The sequence below is a fragment of the Ovis aries genome, chromosome 2, assembly GCF_016772045.2.
Source record: "Ovis aries strain OAR_USU_Benz2616 breed Rambouillet chromosome 2, ARS-UI_Ramb_v3.0, whole genome shotgun sequence".
In the NCBI taxonomy this organism is placed as follows: domain Eukaryota; kingdom Metazoa; phylum Chordata; class Mammalia; order Artiodactyla; family Bovidae; genus Ovis; species Ovis aries.
The window spans coordinates 47,757,749-47,781,106 of NC_056055.1; the positions used below are offsets into that span (position 1 = coordinate 47,757,749).

At 39.1% G+C, this 23,358-nt stretch overlaps 2 protein-coding genes across 11 annotated transcripts in view; one reads left to right on the forward strand and one right to left on the reverse strand.

The window, feature by feature from the left end:
* Window positions 1-4,248, reverse strand: part of INVS (inversin) — a 136,021-nt gene extending 131,773 nt beyond the window's left edge. For 8 of the 10 annotated variants that reach the window (XM_060409238.1, XM_012120186.5, XM_042243192.1 and 5 more), the window contains exons 1-2: window positions 4,090-4,248; window positions 1,024-1,152 (exon numbers count right to left, since the gene is read on the reverse strand). In XM_060409238.1, coding sequence (XP_060265221.1) covers window positions 1,024-1,129 — 106 coding nt within the window. In that variant the 5' untranslated portion in view covers window positions 1,130-1,152; window positions 4,090-4,248. The remainder of the gene's footprint in view (window positions 1-1,023; window positions 1,153-4,089) is intronic. The other 2 variants (XM_060409239.1, XM_042243185.1) reach the window with 1 other exon arrangement.
* Window positions 4,249-4,495: 247 nt separating this feature from the next.
* Window positions 4,496-23,358, forward strand: part of ERP44 (endoplasmic reticulum protein 44) — a 91,868-nt gene continuing 73,005 nt past the window's right edge. Inside the window, exon 1 of the mRNA XM_004004221.6 lies at window positions 4,496-4,715. Coding sequence (XP_004004270.1) covers window positions 4,659-4,715 — 57 coding nt within the window. The 5' untranslated portion in view covers window positions 4,496-4,658. The remainder of the gene's footprint in view (window positions 4,716-23,358) is intronic.

Consider the following 23,358-nt stretch of genomic DNA (forward strand, 5'->3'; position numbering starts at 1 on the left):
CTTGGAAAATTCTCAGCCACTCTTTTTCCTGTTTATTTTATTCTCTAGAGCTTCTCTAAAAGTTCTTCTAGAACCTGACCTTTCTCTATATATAAGACAGGGTGACCACTGTCAACTTCAATCAGCTGAATCAGTGATAAGAACATTTAATCAATTTAAAATCATTGAAGTTTAAATCATTTGTAAACATTACTTTGGGAATATATTAAATATTATAGATCATTATCTAATATCTCATTCCAGATCTCTGTTCTTACAGAGATCTCTAATAACAGATGAATTACTAAAAGACAAATTAATTCTCTTAGCACCTTAGAGCACCTATCTAGTTCAGTTCAGTTGCTCAGTAGTGTCCGACTCTTTGCAACCCCATGAACTGCAGCACACCAGGCCTCCCTGTCCATCACCAACTCCCAGAGTCCACACAAACCCATGTTCATTGAGTCGGTGATGCCATCCAACCATCTCATCCTCTGTCATCCCCTTCTCCTCCTGCCTTCAATCTTTCCCAGCATCAGGGTCTTTTCAAATGAGTCAGCTCTTCGCATCAGGGGGCCAAAGTATTGGAGTTTCAGCTTCAATATCAGTCCTTCCAATGAACACCCAGGACGGATCTCCTTTAGAATGGACTGGTTGGATCTCCTTGCAGTCCAAGGGACTCTCAAGAGTCTCCTCTAACACCACGGTTCAAAAGCATCAATTCTTCGGCACTCAGCTTTCTTTATAGTCCAACTCTCACATCCATATATGACCGCTGGAAAAACCATAGCCTTGACTAGACAGATCTAGATTTGATGCCACATACACAGGTATTTCTCAAGTACTTTTCATCTAATCTAAAAACCACAATTTTAAGTTTCAGGACTTAATTTCTTTCTTGTCCAAGTCTTGAAACCAAATATAAACAATAATGTATTTCCACTAAAACGTGTGAGTAAACTGCAAATTAAAATGAAAAAATTTCCTTAGGACAAAGAGTTATTTTTTCAAGTTTCTGTACTTAAAAAGGAACTTGGAGCTTACCTACGATAAGCTTGTGAAGAACACCCTTATCTCCATTAATAGCAGCAGCATGAACTTGGGATGCTAATGAAGAACCAGGAAAGAACAAGTTCTCTGACCTGTTCATAGTCTTCTCAACAACTGAACAACCTGAAATGATGATGCAACCAATAAATATCCATAGGAAACACTTCTGAAATCCATCTCACCAGTTCTAAATGGGTATGTTATAATTATGGCTTACTAGAAACACTTCACCAGGATTCAAAATGTCTACAGTCCTAGTTTTAGAAGAGACATAAGGAGCAAAGCAGCTGAACTTCTGTACAAGTTGCTCATCTGTAAAATGAAAGGATTAGATGCTTCTAAGATGCTTATCAAACTGAACTGAAGACGCTTATCAGGGGCTGAGGGAAAAAAAAAGGCTAAGTATTTAACGTTAGACCCAGGGTTCAAAAGGCACAGTGACTGGCTAATACAGGTGATTTGACTCCACATAATACTAAATATTAGAACTGATACTGGGACTAAAGGTGATGATGAAGTCACAAAATAGATAATGATATAAACTTATCAGGTTAAAACTACCTAGATTTAAGTGCTAAATTAGAAGGTACCTCATTCTTTCTTTCATGCCCACAAAAGGAGGCATTTTTATTTGTTCTCTTCTTGTGTCCACCACGGAAATATACCTAGTTAGAGATCTTGACCTCAGGAACTTAACTTGGAAATCACACCATTAGGATAAACCATGTTTCATTAAGGAAAATTTTGCTGACTGGTCATTTGATATGGTTTGATAGACTCTTCTAGAAATGCATTAGCTGCATAGGAAAATAGTACATTCCCTATCATAAGAGTGCTTAAGCAGAGATTGGATTATGTCAGAAAAGGAGCAGGAAGAATTCAAGTACCTGATGGAAGGAAAGAGGAGTAGTTTCATCAATGATCATAAACTTGCATCCTAAACTTAAGATGTCCTATCAAAGTTTCAAACTTGAACCTACAAGGATAAGGGAGATAAGTACAAGAAACACGGGGAGTGATAAGTAACACGGCAAACTGGACATGTGTACCAATCTAAAGGGAGCAGCTGTTAATTAGCTTCAGCTAATATCTACCATAAAGGTAAGCAAGCCCTCTTCTGATTTTAACAAAAAGTGAAATTCCAATCCCTGTGACTCTCTTTTGTAAAATAAATTTATTACAGTTCATGAGCTTGACTGTCGTTGACAAGGATTATTGGTTATTTTAAAGTGAAAGTATTTTCTTAATTTTGTAAAGTTTAGCTCTTCATGGCTTTATTTTGCTGACAATTTCAGTTCATGTGTTGGCAGAAATTATGGGCCTTTTGAGAGACTTCTGTCATGTTTGAGCAAGTCTGTCATGTCAGAAAAACCAGTTATATGCAGGATTAAATTAAAGTGACTTAAAGAAGCTGCAAAACAGGGGTGGAGGTTAAAACACAGAAGAGTAATTATACTTGGGCTCAAGGTCCAGTTCTTTAATAATATGCAGTGTAAACATAGGCTACCTCAGCTCTGCCTTCCCATAAAATATGAAACATAAAATCAGCAGACCATGCAGATTCATTCAACAGGTTGAGTGGCAACTATGTGATAGGCACTGTTCTGATCTCTAGACATTGTTCTGCACTTTAGATCACTCCCGGTGATCAGAGTTTTGGACACATCAGAATCACAAAAAAAACTTTTGGAAAATAAATTAAAAATTTTATCTCAGTTATATATATTTATATACATCTCATAATTCTTAGCAACTTAGTACAGAAACAGGTAGATAGATGGTTTTCAGTGAATGCTTGTTGAGTGAAAAATCAGTCACAGGCTGAGTACTAAGCCCAGAGGGTGACTAGGGTCAATGTTTAGTTTCTTGGAGTAATGAGTTCATACTCATCTGTCTCAGATCTTTTATAACTCCTCATTTCTATTTACCAGAGAGGTTGGTGAGTGGTAAAGAGATAAGAACACCAGACTAGGAGAGAGGAGACCTAAATAAAAATCTTGACTCCATCCCTATTTAATTTTGTCAGCCTGAGAAATTCTTTAAAAAAAAAAAACAACCCTCAAATTTATACTAAAAATTTTTAGCGCTGTTTTTCATTAATTTTTATAGATCAAAACCTCTTAGTTATGAAATTCTATAAAACGCAAAGGTATCATCATCAACTAACTATAAAATAAGTCAGTGTAATAAACGCTCTAATAATAACTGTAGAAAACTAGTGGTGCTGTAGTAGCAGTACTGTTAGTCGCTCAGTCATGACTGACTCTTTGCAGCTCTATGGACTATAGCCCGCCAGGCTCCTCCGTCTATGGAATTCTCCAGGCAAGAATACTGGAGTGGGTAGCCATTCCCTTTTCCAGGGGTTCTTCCCGACTCATAGACAGAATCCAGGTCTCCTGCATTGCAGGCGAATTCTTAACCATCTGAGACACCAGGGAAGCCCAAAGTGGTGCTGTAGTCACAAGCAAAGGAAGAGTAACTGCGATTAGGACCAAAGGATTGGTTGTTTGGAAAGTTCTCAGAGATGGTGACTGACATCAAACCAGGGTCTCCTGCAGTGCAGGCAGATTCTTCAGCAGCTGAGCTACCAGGCAAGCTCAGTTGAGATTGCTTGGCTACAATTGGCTGCACGGCGATCTAGCTAGGTGTTCGTAAATGAATCTGGAGAGCTAACCGGGCCCAGGTTAAGTTCCTTAACTGGTTGGCTAGCAAGTGTTGTAATTATCCTGTAGGAGTGATCCATCCATCAGTAGCAATCCCTCTCGAACTGAGCTTTTCAGTTTACAACGGGCTTCCCCAGTCCATCCCATAACTATTCCTTACAGGAGTCCAAAGTGACAATTACAGGTAAGTCATTAACACATTCCACTGAAACACAACAAGGGGGTGGTTCTGACTTTATAATGCTAGAACTAACGCAGAGAGAAGAGCAAGTAGGCAAGGAGGCCAGTGATTGGAGGTTCAGGCCACAGCTCAGGCCAGGAGGGCCGAGAGTTTGAGGCAGGGGCTAAGCACTGCAGACCGATAGGAGCCTCCCCAGCCAGGCCCCCTCTTACTCACCGTCGCCTCCTCCAGGACTCACGTCCTGGGGGCGGCTCCAGGAGGCACGACCCCCGCTGGGCCGCCCCTCCTGCCAGGCCAGGCCACTACATCCAGCTGGGGCTGAGCCCACCGAGCTGAAAAGTAGTGGAACCCCTCGGAAGGCAGCGCGAGGCTCTTGACGGCACAGCCTTCTGGGAATTGTAGTTCGCGTCCCCTAATAACTCTCCCCCACGCCCTTTCTATCCCACAAGGCCCCGCGCGCGGCCGACTTGCTGGACCAGGCCCGAGAGCTTGATGGGAAAAGAGTTCCGTGCATTTGATGACGTGCTTTTTGAGAATGGCGCAGGACTACATGTTCCGACGGGCTCTGAGAGAGGCAGGACCCGGAAGTGAGGGTGTGCGAGGCCTCTCTGGAAGTTGTCCCGGGTGTTCGCCGCTGGAGCTCCGGGTCGAGAGGACAGGGTCCCGCTGCCGGGAGAATCCTCCACTGCCGCCGGCGCCCGGAGCCCAGCCCTTTCCTATCCTAACCCAACCTTCTCCAGTCCCAGACGCCAGCGCCTGTCCCTGCCGCGGACTCTGGCGCTACCATGATTCCTGCCATCTTCCTATCCTTACCCGACCTCAGATGCTCCCTGCTTCTCCTGGTGAGTGAGTGAAGGAATGACAGACCCTTCGATAGATGGTCTGTCTGTCTCCCGCCCTTACCGAGGGGGACACAGCTTCTCCTACCCTTGCTTTCCTGTTTTTTCCTCCTGGTGGCGAGGAGTGCACCCTCCCCCGCTGCCTTCATTCTCGGCATCCGTCAGTCCGCTTCCCAGGCCCCGGGTTCCTGAGGCCTGAGAAACCACGGACGGAGAATGAGACCTGTAAACCCGAGAATTAGCCCTGGGAGAAGAATCTGTGGGAGGGTCAGGGCGAGCAGCGCCCCTTCCCCCGGCTTTCGGAGGTTGTTTCAGTCCAGAGGGCTCATGGACTTGGTGGTAGTCTATGTCCAAAAGGTCGGGGCGTAGACCTTCTGTTCCCTCCCACCCCCTTCTTTTGGGAACAGTGTGAGGCCGACAGGTGCTGGGGTCTTGTGAATCTCGCTCTTGAGCCCTGAAACGGTGCCCGGGTCGGCGGAGCCCTCTGTTGTGGCTTGATACGATTGGTTGAGAACCCGGAACTGGAAGCTGGTTTGGTATCCACTGGGGGAGCAAAGGTTTGAAGGGTGGAGGCTGTGATTACCAGAAAGCCTCAGCTCAGAGCCTCCTTCACATCTGGTTATACTACCCTTCTCCACCCCGAAATTTAAGCAGAGTTGTTCTTCAGGCTCCTGGTTGGTGAATGACCAGGTTTTGTGCATACATGTGCACTTATTCCTTAACTGCCTCACCGGCTCAGCACCATCCCATCTTGCAAAGGAATCTTCCCCCACTCCGTCTTCCTCCAAAGTACATCTTAAGTGTGCAACGTGAGTAAGCCAGGCTGCAGGTCAAATTTAGACAAAAGTGAAGGACTAACTCCATGTGGCAAAATGATGTACTTTTAATTGAACTGTTGTTATAACACGATATTTGAAAGTACTTTAATTGTAGTTTTGATAAAGCTAAATTTAAGTTGAACATTAAGTTAAAATCACTCTTGACAATGTAAGAAATATAATTCAATGACTCACAGGAAGTCATATAGCTGGTTACTGGCAGAACTGGGATTTGAAGCAAGTGTCTTGACTCAGTGATTATTCTGCCATATCACGTTAAAATTTTAATGTTTGTGTATGAAATAGTTTCTCTCTGCCTGTCCCCTCTCTTCCTGTTTTCTCTCCCCTCTCCTTCCTTTCTCCTCCCCCTTTTCTCTGCGATTTTTCAAGTCATATTCAAAGGCCATACCCAGTACTTGGACTTTTTCAGAGGAAAAGTGCTATTAAAGAACTAAAGATAGTATGTCAAAATGCTTTTGAGAACTAAAAGTTGCATATAAACATGGTAATGTTACATGATGAAGTGTCCTGTTGTCACTTCTTATAAACATAGGGTAACGAGTGTCTTCTCTATAGAGGAAAATATTCTGTAGAGAACTATTTCTTGGTAATTGCATCATACCCTGTGGGTCTCTTTCTTCTGGAGTACTAGAATAATACGCAGAGACCACTGTCTTTAAGGGTAATAGATACTAATCTTGCCATATCCATAAAAATGGCCAGAATTATGAGTTGTTTGCCAGAAATTACTTCTAGGTTACAAAAAATATAAAGGGCAAAAATCATAAGAGATTGAAAAGAAAAGGTGAAATATTGATTAGAGAAACTGTATAAGATTCACTGGCTATAGAGCTAAATTTAAGAAAGAAAAATAATTTGTTTTGAAATAACTTACACTTTTTATAGAAAGCCTACAAACCTTGTTAAGCATAAAAAATTTTTTTCTAATTCTTTTCTAAAATCTAGTTAACATTTTGTATACTTACCTCTCTAAATAAATGTAGCAGAATAGGTACATAAAATACATAAGGTATTTTAGAGAGTAAAGGTTAACCTGTAAAGGTTGATAGGCTGGAAAATAAAGCCCAAGAAAAGGTTTAGTAAGCCAGAGTTACAAGCGGAGCTAAATTCAGTTTGAACACAGTGTTTACCAAAGTAGTTTTAATAATCATATCCCAGTTAGCAAATATTTATAAAACATCTGTCTGATCACAATTTCAATTACTTATCCAATTGCCAGTTCTGTTCTTGTGATGGAACCTGCTTACTCAGTAACCCACCTGTCTAAAAATATATCCTTTATCTTCTCTAGTGTACTTTCTTCCTCCTCCTTCCAACTTCCACTCTCAGACTTCAAGTTTATTCCCTCCCTCATTCAGCCATTGAATATCTAAGTTCCCACTTAGCTGAGGTCATTTTCTTTCTCTCCCTTAAATGGCATGCTCCAAAAAGCCATATAGTCTCTTACCACAGTGATTTTTTTTCAGGCAAACTATACCTCCACCCTGAAGAACTAGATCTGTTTAGTGGTGTTCATAACAGCTGAAACATAAAATCCTAAACTTCTGTATGCAGGTAGTTCCCCTCCCCCGACCTCTATTTCAAAATCATTTTGGGATATATCATGCTATGGCTTAAAAGCCTTTCTGGGATGGGTAACTAAACATAAAAGTTCAATGTAACAACTTTTTCTTCCCTGAGTTTTTATGTTTAGATAGCTTTAAAGTCAGGGTCTTAGACAATCAGTTCTTTTATTTTGGGCTTGCTTTTTGAAACACACCCTTTGCTTTTCAACTATTTTTAAACTCTACTGAATTTGCAACATGTCTTGGGCAAAGTCAGGTATTGTAGACACTGATTTTGGGTAAATCAGAAAAGGTATTTGAGTCACCTGGCAAATGCAAAAGGCATAATCCTCCTGATACCTTTACTGTATGTCATTATATTATTACTGTTATGATTTGAATTGATCCATTAGATGTGCGATTACAACTCTAGTTCCTAAACTGCGTAATCTCTGCCTCTATAACTGTTTATCGTATTTTGAGGATGATTTGAATGCTGGAGCAGCATTTCTCTACTAAAGCTCCATGTATATAATGTCTGGATTGGGAAATTCCTTCTCAGTTGTGTGTGCTTTTAAGGAGAGCTACCTGAATCAGAGAAAAAGCATCTGGCCAGATGTATCATGGCAGTATCTTTTCATTTTGCTATGTGACAGTCTTTACTTGGCAGCTCATAGGATAAGTTAAGGGGATGTTTGATTTATCACTAACCAAAGAATCAGTTACTTATCCATTAGCTCTTTTCTGCTTATCTTTCTGAGACGGGTTTACTCAGGATTAAAAGTGATCATTTTCCCCTTAAATTATTTATTTCTTAATAGTTCTTCCAGCATTGGTTTTGTACATGAGTTTTGAGAGTATGAGATAAGTGAAATAAGACTAAGTTGGAATGAAGTTGTCTGATATAGCCTAAACCACCTTTTCTGTGGTTCACAGGTTTATAACATTCTGCTCCAGTTACTTTATGGAAAAGGCTTTCTCATTAATCTCTTGATGGTTAGGTTTATAGATCATAAATTGTTACTAGCCCTAATTGCCTTGTGCCTGGACATTAAGGCTTTTGACATTATTGTTCTCCTGGTTTGTTCAATATGTATAAGAAGCCAAGAAGTGTTTGCTTAGGGAACTAAGTAAATCAGAGAGCTAAGTAAATATTTGTTTAAACTCTTTAAGTACCTTAAAAAATAAGTACAGTAGAATTCAGAGATGTCAGTTTTAGCCATTTGTGGCTATTATAAATACTGATTCCTGTCATCAAAAAGAATACTTCTGGATACATGTTGTTACATTTAGAACTCTGTGGGTTATTTATCCTATTGATATGGCTTGCTCCAGATCAATGGTTTATAAAACCTGGTTGCTCATTAGAACCATCTGGGCCAATTTTAATACAATTCTGTGTAGGTCCTCTACTGGGGTAGTTATATCTGGGGGACCTAAACATTGCTTTTTTGTTTGTTTGCTTTGTTCTTAATTCCCAGGTCATTTGTTTTTTCTTTAGTATGTTTCCCTAAAAGATGAGAATTAAACAACAGAGCAAAAAACAGAATACCATTGTCACAACTGGAAAAAGTAACAGAAATTTCTTTATATCATCAAATACTTAGTGTTAAGATTTTCCTGTTTCAAAGAGAAAAAAATGTTTTTAACAAATTGAATGTTCAAAGCAGGAGCTGTGTAAGGGCCATACATCCCAGTTGGATTATACATCTCTTGTAAAATTTTTAAATATATGGCTTCTCTCTCAATCTCAATGTGTTTTTTTCCCTTGTAATTTATTGCTGAGAAACTGGGTCCTCTGTCCTATGTTATTTCTCACTTTCTGAATGTTTCTGATTGTGTCCTCGTGGTGTGGTTTCATGTTTCTCTGTTCCATTTATTCCCAATACATTTGTAGTTAACTTTTATGTGGGTTTAACCACCAACTCAGTAGTTAGGTTCATTTCCTTTTCAGTTTTTAAAAAGTTATTTTCTAATATATAATTATCATTATGTAAGGTTTATTGCTTTCAAAGGAATCTATAAAACAAACTGTATTTACAGAAGGCTATCCCTGGTCTATTCTCTTAAATTCCTCCTAATATAAGAAACCTTAAAATCTTTTTTTAATTTTTATTTCTTTCTTTTAAAAAGAAATGTAAGCAGTCTACTTGTATCTGTATATCTATGTTTCTCCATACACTTTGTAAACTATAGCACATTATGCATACTTTCTCTGCCCACCTCACCCCTCTTAAAATCTGTACAGTGTATCCTAGAGTGTAAAGTGTATTAAGGATAGGAATATTCCTTATTTCTTTTAAACTGTCTATTTCTCCTCTGGGTAGATGTGGCTACTATTGTTCCCATTCTTTTGCTTTAACATATATGTTAAACTACTTTCAGAACTACTTTTGCTGGTGTATCTTTGAGATATTAATAGATTCCTGTAATCGAAGTTGTTCAGGCAAATAATAAATGTAACTTTGTAGCTGTTGCTAGATAGTGGAAATTCCACAGGAGTTTTGCTATTTTGAGTTCTCACCAACAAGGTAACAGACTTTTCTCATTTATTTTAATTCTTTATCACCTTAGTTGATCCTCAGATTCAGTCAGATTGAGAAGCACTGGAGCGTACTACTCAACTCAGTAGTATTTTGATTGGGTTAAAACGTGTAAAAGCCTTGTAAAAAATGTCTGATTGTCACAGTTACTGACAACATGTTCCACACTGTAGACTCTGACTTTTAATAGCTTTGTTGTAACTCAACTTTTTGATGCACTATATTTTACTTCATCATTTGTTAAAATATTACTATTTTAATATAAATGATATTTTTAATATAAAATACAGTTATTGGTCATCTCCAGTTTTCCAGTTGTTAAAAAAAATGTGCAGATGATACACATACAATGATATTCGCTATAGATCTGCAAATATATTCTCAGGTTAGTTCTCTAGAACTGTATATCTTAAATCCTTTTTTTTTTTTTTCTTTTATGGTATGTCTTTTATTTAGGATTTCTGATACATTGTACAAATTTGTCCTATTGGAAAGTTATACAGATGTTTATTTTTATGAACAATGTATGAGTATATCCACTTCCTCACACACTAGTTACAATGGGTGTTTTTGTAGTCTGTGCCAATTTAGTAGACCAACAATATTATCTGGTTTAAATGTACATTTATTTGATTACAACCAAAGGTTTGTTTTCTTCATAATTAATGATTATTTATAGTTCTGCTTGAATATGTATGTATGTTTGTTATTTCAGTTCAGTTCAGTTGCTCAGTCATGTCCGACTCTTTGCGACCCCATGAACTGCAGCACACCAGGCCTCCATGTCCATCACCAACTCCCAGAATTCACTCAAACTCATGTCCATTGAGTCGGTGATGCCATCCAGCCATCTCATCTTCTGTCGGCCCCTTCTCTTCCTGCCCCCAATCCCTCCCAGCATCAGAGTCTTTTCCAATGAGTCAACTCTTCGCATGAGGTGGCCAAAGTACTGGAGTTTCAGCTTTAGCATCACTCCTTCCAAAGAACACCCAGGGCTGATCTCCTTTAAAATGGACTGGTTGGATCTCCTTGCAGTCCAAGGGACTCTCAAGAGTCTTCTCCAACACCGCAGTTCAAAAGCATCAATTCTTCAGTGCTCAGCTTTCTTCACAGTCCAACTCTCACATCCATACATGACCACTGGAAAAACCATAGCCTTGACTAGACGGACCTTTGTTGGCAAAGTAATGTCTCTGCTTTTGAATATGCTATCTAGGTTGGCATAACTTTCCTTCCAAGGAGTAAGCGTCTTTTAATTTCATGGCTGCAGTCACCATCTGCAGTGATTTTGGAGCACCCCAAAATAAAGTCTGCCACTGTTTCCACTGTTTCCCCATCTATTTGCCATGAAGTGATGGGACCAGGTGGCATGATCTTTGTTTTCTGAATGTTGAGCTTTTTGTTATTTACCCCTTTGAAAACCTTGTTTACTCATTGCAGTAATTCAGAATAGATGTGCTCACAAGATACAGTTTAAGAATGACAGAAAGTGTTCTTTCTTCATTTAGTGTCCATTCATGAGGTAGCAGAATGCAAAAAATACAGGGTTAGCTGTCAAGGCATCTGTGTACAAGTTCCACCTCTTCCACATCCTTAACACTGTATCCTTGGGTAAATCACCTAACTGAATTTTTTAGTCTCTAAGGTAAGCACTCCAGATTTGATGATTCAGTGATTCTTTGGTAGTCTATCTTGTTTTTTTAAAAGGATATTCCTCTGACTTCTCTAATTAATGAATTTCTTATTCGATTGGGTAGTTCCTCAAAAAATCTGCTGGCTTTGCAGGTCTATGCCCCCCTCACTCTGCTATCCAGTGGGGGGAAGAGCATGCTTTGGTCACAGCTTTTCTTATATTACTGTACTCTGTTTCATTTAACGAAATGAAATAACACAGTTTGGCCTTTTGTAGCATTCAGTGCTTGTTAGCCTACCTTTGATCCCATAGAGAGGATCTACATGAGTTTCAGGCTGCAGCAAATTTATTTCCTTGGTATTATTCTTTCCTTTCCTGCTGTCGTTTGAGAGCCTGTTTACTGTCTGCTATGGAAGAGAAAGATAATTGAAATTCATATCATGCTTTCAAGGAATTTAAAGTTCATTGAGGGAGAGAATATCTATATATAAATAATTAGAATTCCAAAATGAGAATGATAGGTGTCCTTAAAGTATTTGTAGAAGTGAGTTGTAGATCTTGCTTCTTCCAGTGTCCTCAGCCCAGCCATACTGATTCAGAATCTGTACTTGAATAGTGTACCTTGTTGATTCATATATGACCATTAAGTATGAGAAGTACAGCTGTAGACGTCTAAAAAGAAGCAAATTTCTTCTCATTGGCAGAATCAGAAGTCTTGGAAGAAGACGAGAACAGAGCCTTCAAACGTTAAATTGATGAGTTAATTTTCAGTCTTGAGTGGAACGAATAAGAAAGCTTATATCCTTCAATGACAATAAATCTGTATCATGATTTGGATACCTGTTTTGGGGGTTTTCTTTCCTTTTCTTTTTTTAAGGAGTCTTCCTATGTGGCTCACTGACATGGCCAGATGTCAAAATTGGCCCTAAAGAAGCTAGCAAACCCTTTGGCCAATTTCCATTAGAACAGCTCATTATTATCGTAGCCAAAATAAAAATCATGGTCGTTAGTGGATTCTCAGTAGCATTCCAATTACTCCACTCAAGAGGAGAAGGACAAAAATGCGACTGTGGAGAAGTTTCTTATGTAATGCCATGGATTTCAGGTCTTGGTTCTGTTCTTGTAGAGACTGCAGTCAGATTCTAACTGCTTTGATTCCTTCAGTGATGTTGTGATCAAGATCTCTGATTCCTCTAGTTGTGTGATTTTCTCATTATGTAGAACCTTGAACATTATATTTTAATGTATCTAATTTTTAGCCACCTGAATTTGTAGACATGAACATTACTGAAATAATACCCAAAAAAAAAAAAGGGAAAAGAAGGAAGAAATCATCTCAGAAAAATATTTGAGTATCGGAGCTAAAGAAAACTGTCAGGTGAATTAGAGTGCCAGTACTTTGCCCATTTCTTCCTTAAGATTAAGAGTCTAGTAGTGGAAGGAAGCTGTTGTAATTGAACTTAAGAGATTTTAGAAAAAGATCTTTAGGCATCAGAATAATTTTTAACACTGGAAAAAAGCAATTTCTATGGGACTCTATCGTTAGTGTTTTTCTCAGTTCACTAGGTGGGTCACGAGCGGTAAAGTGACTGAAGTTTTAATTATCTATAACTGTACCGTAAATTCATTAAAATGGAATAAAATCTAAAATTCCATTCCTCAGTGACAGTAGCCGTTTTTCAAGGGCACAGTGGTCATATGTGTGTGTGCTCAATCACTCAGTTGTGTCTGACTCCTTGGGAACCTTTGGACTGTAGCCTGCCAGACTTCTCCATCCTTGGGATTTTTCAGGCAAGAATACTGCAGTGGGTTACCATCTCCCTTCTCCAGGGGATCTTTCTAACCCAGGGATCAAACTAGCATCTCCTGTGTCTTCCTGCATTGCAGACGAGTTCTTTACCCACTGAGCCATGATTAGTGTATTGAACAACGCAGATGATGAACCATTTCCATTGCTGCAGAAAGTACCATTGGATACTGCTGGTCTAGTTGTCATCTGTCTCAGAAACCCAAGACAAAGGTGAGGTAAAGAATGAGGAAAATGCCTCAGATAAATAGTGTTTCAGTGCTTGTGAGGAACATATATCTTGCCTGTCCAAGGGGTAGCAATAACCTGGAAAAATGTTAGTTGTCTTATTAGCACAGATTTGTCTTTTGGAGAAGGCAATGGCACCCCACTCCTGAACTCTTGCCTGGAAAATCCCATGGACAGAGGAGCCTCGTAGGCTGCAGTCCATGGGGTCGTGAAGAGTCAAACATGACTGAGCGACTTCCCTTTCACTTTTCACTTTCATGCATTGGAGAAGGAAATGGCAGCCCACTCCAGTGTTCTTGGCTGGAGAATCCCAGGGATGGGGGAGCCTGGTGGGCTGCCGTCTATGGGGTCACACAGAGTCAGACACAACTGAAGTGACTTAGCAGCAGCAGCAGCCTGATAGCAAATTTAGGGAGACATCAGACAATATCCCTGGGTTGGGAAGATCCCCTGGAGAAGGGAAAGGCTACCTGCTCCAGTATTCTGGCCTGGAGAATTTCGTACACTGTATAGTCCATGGGGTCTCAAAGACTCGGACATGACTGAGCAACTTTCACCTCACCTCAGACAATATAGTTAAAACTCAAAAATAAGAGTTTGAGTGTTTAGTACTGATTCATCTACTAGTTCACAAGGCAGTTTAGGACAAGTCACTGTCATTCTTGGGGCTTTGTTTTTCAACTGAAAATTGAGTAGGATTGCATAGACTGTTTGGGGCAGTCCAATGAGCCTTCCACTGGAATGTGACTGGGACGTTGGGATTTGAGGGACTACAGTTTGTCTCCATCATAAAGTTCCTTTTGAGTGCTTCATCTTCAGAAATGATACTTTAGAGAAAACTTTATTGATTAAGAACATTCCTACATTTTAGTTATTAAAATTACCTGTAGAAAGATGGCCCCCATATGTTTTGTTTGCCTCAGGTTTCAGAAGGATACCTTTGCCAGGAGTTTAATCTTCTAATTTGATAAACCCAGAAGTTAATGTGCATTTTCCTTCCTGCCCACTTTACAATGGCCAGAAGTTACATGAGTTCATTAAGACAAGCCAATATCTAATATATAAAGCATTTTCTAAGAAATTTGAGCCAACTCCAAAATGTTGATGAAACTGTGATTTAGTGATGGAATGAAAGTGTTAGTTGCTCAGTAGTGTCCAACTCTTTGCAACCCCATAGACTTAGCTCACCAGGCTCCTCTGTCCGTGGAATTCTCCAGACAGGAATACTGGAATGGGTTGCCATTTCCTTCTTCAGAGGATCTTCCCAACCCAGGGATCGAAGCCAGGTCTCCTGCATTGCAGGCAAATTCTTTACCATCTTAGCCACCAGGGAAGCCCAGTGATGGAGTAGAGATTATGAATATAAAGGGAAATAGTAAATGTAGTTATAATTCCTTGGTCCTTTGGACAAGATACTCTCATATTTACATGCCTGCTGTTTAGCTGTTTTTTTTTTTTTTAAGTTTTATAAAATGTAGGGGAAAATGCCAGCTGTTAAAATATTACTGAAACAATATGGAAGTCTGTTTATGAGTGAAGAATGGTTTCAATTGTGTGTGTGATCTAAGAGAGAGTTTTTTTCTTTTTGGCTGTGCCAGACAGCATGCGGGATCTTAGTTCACTGACCAGGGATCAAACCTGTGCCCCTTGCAGTGGAAGAGCTCTAACCAGTAGGTTACCGGAGGATTCCCTAAGAGAATCTGACCCAACTGCAGTAAAACCCCAGCTAGCTTCCCTTTCACTTTCCACTTTCATGCATTGGAGAAGGAAATGGCAACCCACTCCAGTGTTCTTGCCTGGAGAATCCCAGGGACGGGGGAGCCTGGTGGGCTGCCATCTATGGGGTCACACAGAGTTGGACACGACTGAAATGACTTAGCAGCAGCAGCAGCTAGAAAAAGCTCATGTTTCTGTAATGACTTCACCTTCTGAAAGAGCTGAGATAAAGAAGAGCTATAATTTTTTTTAGTAGTCAAAATAATTCTTTGAAAACAGCTACTCAAATTGACTGATTTCCTCAATTTTTCTAGCACCAGTTTTTGCTATTAAAATGGATTCTGATTCTCATAGGAAGTCTTGTGATCTCTTCACAATTAACACAAGTACCACAGTGTTGCAAAATATTTGGTTCTTAATTTAACCTTTGAATGAACAGTTTCAGGTACCGTAATTTTGCTTTAAAACTGTAAAAAGTGTGCTGCATTTTAAACCACATTCTATTTATTTGTTTCAGAAACTGTCCAGTTTGTTTATTATTTAATTGTGCCTGCACTCTGATCATGAGTATCTTCCAGAGGCAAAGTGAAGTATTTTTTCCTTAATAATAACTTGAAAGTATATCAACTAAAGAAAACTTCTAGGAGAATATTTAATTTAGGAGTCAGAGATTTGGGCTCAAATCTTGAATCTGCTGCTTCTCACCTTTTGTTGTCTCGCCTATTAACTTCTGAGGACTAATACAGGTTTTGTGTCTGACTCATACGAGGTGTTATTTCCATGGTTCTACGATTCTGTGGGACAAAAGTGCTAAAAAGGTATCATACCTTTTTATTCTCAGATACTAGTTTCTGGTACAATACCTTACACAGAGTAAGTGCTCAATAATAATTTTGTTGAGTGTATGAAACAAAGAAAAGGTAAGTCTAGGGTAAGGAGGATCAGGAATGCCCAGAGGAGTCGGAGTTTGTGAGCATCACCAAGAAGGTGAGCTTTGAACTGGGTGAGGGAGTCAGTCCTTGGGATTTCCTGAGGGGAAGAGCCTTCCAGGCAAGGGCATTAGCCAGAGTGGTCCCTAACGTGAGAGTGTCACAGGCATGTAGAAGGAGCAGCAAGAAAGGCAGTGTGTGTGGCATGCTGTGAAGAAGGTGCAGTGCGTTAGAAGAGTAAGTCGTGTACCTAAACACATTTTGCAAAGCTGTCTTTATTGCTGACATTTTCTTTTTTCTTTTTTTCTATTCGGTGCTTTATTTTTTTTTTTTTAATTGCTGATATGACCCAAGAAGGTAGAACTCCCTAACAGGCTTGATGGTAATATTGATCTCAGCCATGGCCCAGTTGGCTCTGCTGGGAGTCACCTTGGCTGTTTATCCCAGTGTTCCCCCAGTTTGCTAAATTGAAAATACTCTCTGTGTGTAACATGATGGGTCACAACTTGAAGTTGTAATAATTCAAGCTGTTAAGACAAAAGATTTCCTGACATGTTTTTTTTTGATTGCTAAATGCAGTGTACTTTCATAGTACAGAAAAGCATAATGAAGAAAAAAGTACATACTCCTACGACTAAAACATTTTAGTGTATATCCATCCTTCCAGTTTTTATGTGTGCATATTTGAAAGAACTTTTTAACAGTGAAATGTGTGTTTTGAACAATGTAGTATTGGGCACATGTTCTTGTTTGGTCCTGCTGTAGTCTACCATTACTGGCTACCTGAGAACAGAAGCTGCCCACGTGTGTACACGCGTTTGCACCCATGGAACTTGGAAATGGCATTGAGCTTGACCACTTAATGTTAGAAAGTTATTTAGTTTTTCAGAGCTTCCTTTTTCTTGCCTGTCAAATAGAATACAGTCCTCTCTTTTGAAGAGTTCAGGGAAGACAAAATGAGACTTTATGAGTGTGTCCATGGTACATCATAGGCATTTACATTTTTTGATTTCTGTTATGTTGTAAGTGTTCAACAAATGTTGTCTAGTTTAAGGAGTCAGTGAGTGGATGAATGATGAATGATTGAATGTATTTGCTCTTTTAGGTAACTTTCAAGTTGTCCATCCTGTGGTATTACAATTGTGTGCATTGAAGTAATAAGCTAGCATGACAAGCTTCCAGCCCCTGTGGTCTTCTGGTGCTGATTACACTGTCAGTATTATACTAAAAAAAAAAAAAAATTGAAAATGTGACCATACAGTGAATAAATTATTGCCTAGAACCTGGAATGTTAGGTCCATGAATCAAGGCAAATTGGAAGTGGTCAAACAGGAGATGACAAGAGTGAACATCCACACTAGGAATCAACGAACTAAGATGAACTGGAATGGGTGAATTTAACTCAGATGACCATTATATCTACTACCGTGGTCAGGAATCTCTTAGAAGAAATGGAGTAGCCATCACAGTCAACAAAAGAGTCTGAAATGAGTACTTGGATGCGATCTCTGTTTGTTTCCAAGATATGCCACAGTAATCCAAGTGTCCAATATCACAGTATCCAAGTCTATGCCCCGACCAGTAATGCTGAAGAAGCTGAAGTTGCACAGTTCTATGAAGACCTACAAGACCTTCTAGAACTAACACCCAGAAAAGATGTCCTTTTCATTGTAGGGGACTGGAATGCAAAAGTAGGATGTCAAGAAACACCTGGAGTAACAGGCAAATTTGACCTTGGAGTACAGAATGAAGCACGGCAAAGGCTAATAGAGTTCTGCCAAGAGAACGCACTGGTCATAGCAAACACCCTCTTCCAGCAACACAAGAGAAGACTCTACACATGGTTATCACCAGATGGTCAACACCGAAATCAGCTTGATTATATTTTTTGCAGCCAGAGATGGAGAAGCTCTATACAGTCAGCAAAAAGAAGACCGGGAGCTGACTGTGGCTCAGATCATGAACTCCTAATTGCCAGATTCAGACTTAAATTGAAGAAAGTGGAGAAAACCACTAGACCATTCAGGTATGACCTAAATCAAATCCTTTATGACTATACAGTGGAAGTGAGAAATAGATTTAAGGGACTAGATCTGATAGAGTGCCTGATGAACTATGGATGGAGGTTCGTGACATTGTACAGGAGATAGGGATCAAGACCATCCCCAAGAAAAAGAAATGCAAAAAAGCAAAATGGCTATCTCGGGAGGCCTTAGAAACAGCTGTGAAAAGAAGGGAAGCAAAAAGCAAAGGTGAAAAGGAAAGATATACCCATTTGAATGCTGAGTTCCAAAGAATAGCAAGAAGAGATAAGAAAGCCTTCCTCAGTGATCAATGCAAAGAAATAGAGGAAAACAACAGAATGGGAAAGACTAGATATCTCTTCAAGAAAATTAGAGATACCAAGGGAACATTTCATGCAAAGATGGGCTCTATAAAGGACACAAATGGTAGGGACCTAACAGAGGCAGAAGATACTAAGAAGAGGTGGCAAGAATACACAGAAGAACTGTACAAAAAAGATCTTCATGACCCAGATAATCACAATGGTGTGATCATTCACCTAGAGCCAGATATCCTGGAATGTGAAGTCAAGCGGGCCTTAGAAAGCATCACTACGAACAAAGCTAGTGGAGGTGATGGAATTCCAGTTGAGCTATTTCAAATCCTGAAAGATGATGCTGTGAAAGTGCTGCACTCAATATGCCAGCAAATTTGGAAAACTCAGCAGTGGCCGCAGGACTGGAAAAGGTCGGTTTTCATTCCAATCCCAAAGAAAGACAATGCCAAAGAATGCTCAAACAACCCACAATTGCACTTATCTCACACGCTAGTAAAGTAATGCTTAAAATTCTTCAAGCCAGGCTTCAGCAATATGTGAACTGTGAACTTCCAGATGTCAAGCTGGTTTTAGAAATGGCAGAGGAACCAGAGATCAAATTGCCAACATCCACTGGATCATTGATAAAGCCAGAGAGTTTCAGAAAAACATCTGCTTTACTGACTGTGCCAAAGCCTTTGACTGTGTGGCTGACAGTAAACTGTGGAAAATTCTTATAGAGATGGGAATACCAGACCACCTAACCTGCCTCTTGAGAAACCTATATGCAGGTCAGGAAGCAACAGTTAGAACTGGACATGGAACAACAGACTGGTTCCAAATAGGAAAAGGAGTATGTCAAGACTGTATACTGTTAACCCTGCTTATTTAACTTCTATGCAGAGTACATCATGAGAAATGCTGGGCTGGAAGAAGCACAAGATGGAATCAAGACTGCCGGGAGAAATATCAATAACCTCAGCTATACAGATGACACCACCCTTATGGCAGAAAGTGAAGAGGAACTAAAAAGCCTCTTGATGAAAGTGAAAGAGGAGAGTGAAGAAGTTGACTTAAAGCTCAACATTCAGGAAACGAAGATCATGGCATCTGGTCCCATCACTTCATGGTAAATAAATGGGGAAACAATGGAAACAGTGGCTGACTTCAGTTTTCTGGGCTCCAAAATCACTGCAGATGGCAACTGCAGCCATGAAATTAAAAGGCGTTTACTCCTTGGAAGGAAAGTTGTGACCAACCTAGACAGCATATTGAAAAGCAGAGACATTACTTTGTCAGCAAAGGTCCATCTAGTCAAGGTTGTGGTTTTTCCAGTGGTCATATATGGATGTGAGAGTTGGACTATAAATAAAGCTGAGCACTGAAGAATTGATGCTTTTGAAATGTGGTGTTGGAGAAGACTCTTTAAGAGTCCCTTGGAGTGCAAGGAGATCAGTCCTGGGCATTCACTGGAAGGACTGATGTTGAAGCTGAAACTCCAATACTTTGGCCACCTGATGCGAAGAGTTGACTCATTGGAAAAGACCCTGATGCTGGGAAAGATTGAGGGCAGGAAGAGAAGGGGACGACAGAGGATGAGATGGCTGCATGGCATCACCGACTCATTGTACATGGGTTTGGGTGGACTCCGGGAGTTGGTGATGGACGGGGAGGCCTGGTGTGCTGTAGTTCATGGGGTCACAAAGAGTCAGACATGACTGTGCGACTAAACTGAACTGAGTTCTATTTTATAACTATACTTAGATTTGTACTTAAATTCAGTATATAATGATGAAAACAGTTTGTGGAAACAGTGGTATTTTGTTGTACAGACTGCTGGTTTTAGAATTAAAAGTGTTGTTTCGTTGTACAGACCACTGGCTTTAGAATTAAGAGACTTGGGTTTGAACCCTGTTCCACCACTAGTTTGCACAAGTCACTTAGTCTTTGAGTCTTAATCCTTCAGCAGCTATTTGCACTTATTGCATGTGAAATACTACAAACTTTCACTTTCCTCATTTATAAACTAGAGATAATTTCTACTTCAGCTTCAGGAGTTGCTATGATGATGTAAAAGAGCTGTGTGTTTGTGTATAGTAAATCTACTTGTAACACTGAAATATTCTTGTGTGCTTCAAACATATATTTGTTACTTACATTTTCCCTGCTGCCTAGGTATACAGTGGAGTACATCCCTTTCAAGGAGAGTTGATGCTTTATGGAAGTAATTCTAAGATCTGAAATTCCAGGATAACTGAAAGTCCTAGTTCATTCTCAGCTCTATCCCTCTTTGTAGTTGTGTGATATTAAGCAAACATTTTTATAATCTTTCTGACCCTCAAGTTTCATATTTTGAAAATGTGGATAATTATTTTCCACGGTTGTGTGCTTAATATACAGTGTATATAAAGTACTTTGCATCATGTCTGGCATATAGAAGAGATTTTTGTTCTGTGAGGTAATGAATAGAGAAGGAAGATAGAGTCGTGCTTATGAAATGGAGGAGTACCTTGGAGGAGGATTACGCCTGTCCTGATAAACTTTCGGTGCTTGTGCTACCTTTCCAACCTTCTGAAATGAGCAAATGGATGAGGCTTTTTATTTCAAAAGTCTGATTCTAAACACTGTGGTTTCTCAAAGTGCTTATCAGCTTGTCTCTTTCCCCTGGTAAGTTACAACATAGTCTTATCAAAATAGTGGCAAATGTAACTGTGATTGATAGAAATAAAAATCTAACTTGATATGCATTTCTGCTTTTACTACAAAGCAAATAAATTCCTGTAAGTGGTTTAAATGAAAGTGAGAAACATGCTTTACGCTTTTCTGTTTGAAAGGTATCATTTGCTCCACGCAGAAAGGCATCATTTCTAGTACTTTGTACTCTCAAAATCATTCAAAAAAAGACATCCCTGACTGTTGTAGTTGATGAGGTATTTGGAAAATGATGATGATTCCTTAGAAATATATAATCTTTCTCTAGTAGAATTTAGAGAATAGAAGATTATTGCAGCATATTTTGGTCACTGAAAAGATGTAAATATAAAAATCCTATTTGTGTAAGTGTGGAAGATTTCAAATTGCTGGTTATACAGTTTCATATGTTCCTATAAGCTTAACTTGCATATATCGTAGTTATCCCTTAAATATTGCTTCCAGCAGCATGTGAAGTTATTTACACATAAGCATGTATAATATATACCACTTTTAGTAAGTTTTGGCCATTAAGCTAGATCTGCTTATAGATTTGATGAAAACTGAGGATATAACAGATGTTTTTGAGTTTAGAAGTTGTGATAAAGGTATTCGGTAAGAACCTATTGGCATATAAGATAGTTTATAAAGAGTATTTCAAGTTGGATCAAGAAAAACTCATCATATGGTTTTCCTTTTCTAATCTCATGACTACATCTACAAACCCCTCCAATTGGGAAGATGGGTACTTGGTCAGAAAAGAAGGGTAAATTATGTTTCCTAGTCCACAACACTAAATTGTAAAGACCTCCTTGATATACACTGGTTATTGTCTTGAACACAGGGGTGGTTTAAGGTATATAAATGAGCCTTCAAGAGATAGCTTTTAATTCTGCAAAGTATTCAATATTCTGTAGCAGAATAATCAGATTTTGAGTCTTCTTGTTTTCATTTGGCCCATGAGCAAGGGAAACCATCCAGGAAGTACTTAACTGTACTTACTGTATAGTGTTGGATGCCTAAGTGTAAGTCATTCTTAGCTTACCTTATTTGGGGAATACTTATATGTACAGTGGTACTGACTTCCCTTGATCATCTTCAGCTGTTATTTCTTATGCCAAATAAATGGTGATATATGAAGAAATTACCAGAAAGTTGTATATATTCCAACATGAATTGATTTTCTAAGAGTATACTATTTATTCTGGAATATTACTTCAAAGACTAAGTTAATAAATATCCCTGAATAGTCTAAAAATGGGATAGAAGATATTTTCTCAATGGCTTAAAATGGGCTTTTATTCAGGTTATTTAAATGGTTTTTAGTTTAAGGAAGGAACAAGGGTATCTTCTGGGCATATTTTCTTCTAAGAGAATGCATGATACTTGTATTACTATCAGAGTTTATCATCCCATTGTCAGGACTGACGTATTTCCTATCAGTAAGTTGTTTTAGGTAATTTAAGTCAATTCCATTCACACAAGCCAAATGTGTGCGAGTGTGTCTTTTTTTTTCCCTTTTTTTCTGGAAATCATTAAGGAATGTAAAGAAGCATTTCTATTTCTGTTTAGCTTCTGAAATGATATTTGTTAATGCCTTAGTTCCTAAGTCTAGGGCTTCCCTTGTGGCTCACCTGGTAAAGAACCCACCTACACAATGTGGGAGACCTGGGTTTGATCCCTGGGTTGGGAAGATTCCCTGGAGAAGGGAAAGGCTACTCACTCCAGTATTCTGATCTGGAGAATTCCATGGACTGTATAGTCCATGGGGTTGCAAAGAGTCGGACACGATTGAGCGACTTTCACTTCACTTCACTTCTTCCTAAGTCTACAGTGACACCTCATACAACGGCTGGCTAATTTTATCTGTTGGTGGCAGGCAGAGTCTATGTGGGTCTGTTGATTTGCATCCATGTAAACAAATTTTAAGCTTATAGACTGAAAGTGTGTAAGTAGAGGAGCTTGTGTCTGCCTTACTAGTGGCACCAGACATGGTTTAACTTTTTAAAAATGATGATTGTGAGGTTTTTAGACTACCCTTTAGTAAGTCTCTCACTCATACCCTGATAACATTTTATTCTGTCAGGTACCCTGTTTCTTCTTGAAATAGTATGCCCCTTACTTCTTTTTTTCTCTTTTCTCCTACATCTTTATTATTTTTTAAATTATGAAAATATGATAACTCATTTACAGGAGACTTGGAAAATATAGAACAAAGTTACATATATAGTTCCATGATATATTACAGTTATCTTTTTAAGTAGATAAATTAACGTTGTTTAGTTGGGAGTTTCAACATCAAACTCTCAAAAATTAATAGAATGACTATACAGAGAAGCAGAAGGGTATAGTAGACCAGAAAGCACTATGAACCAATTCAACGTAATTAAGATTTA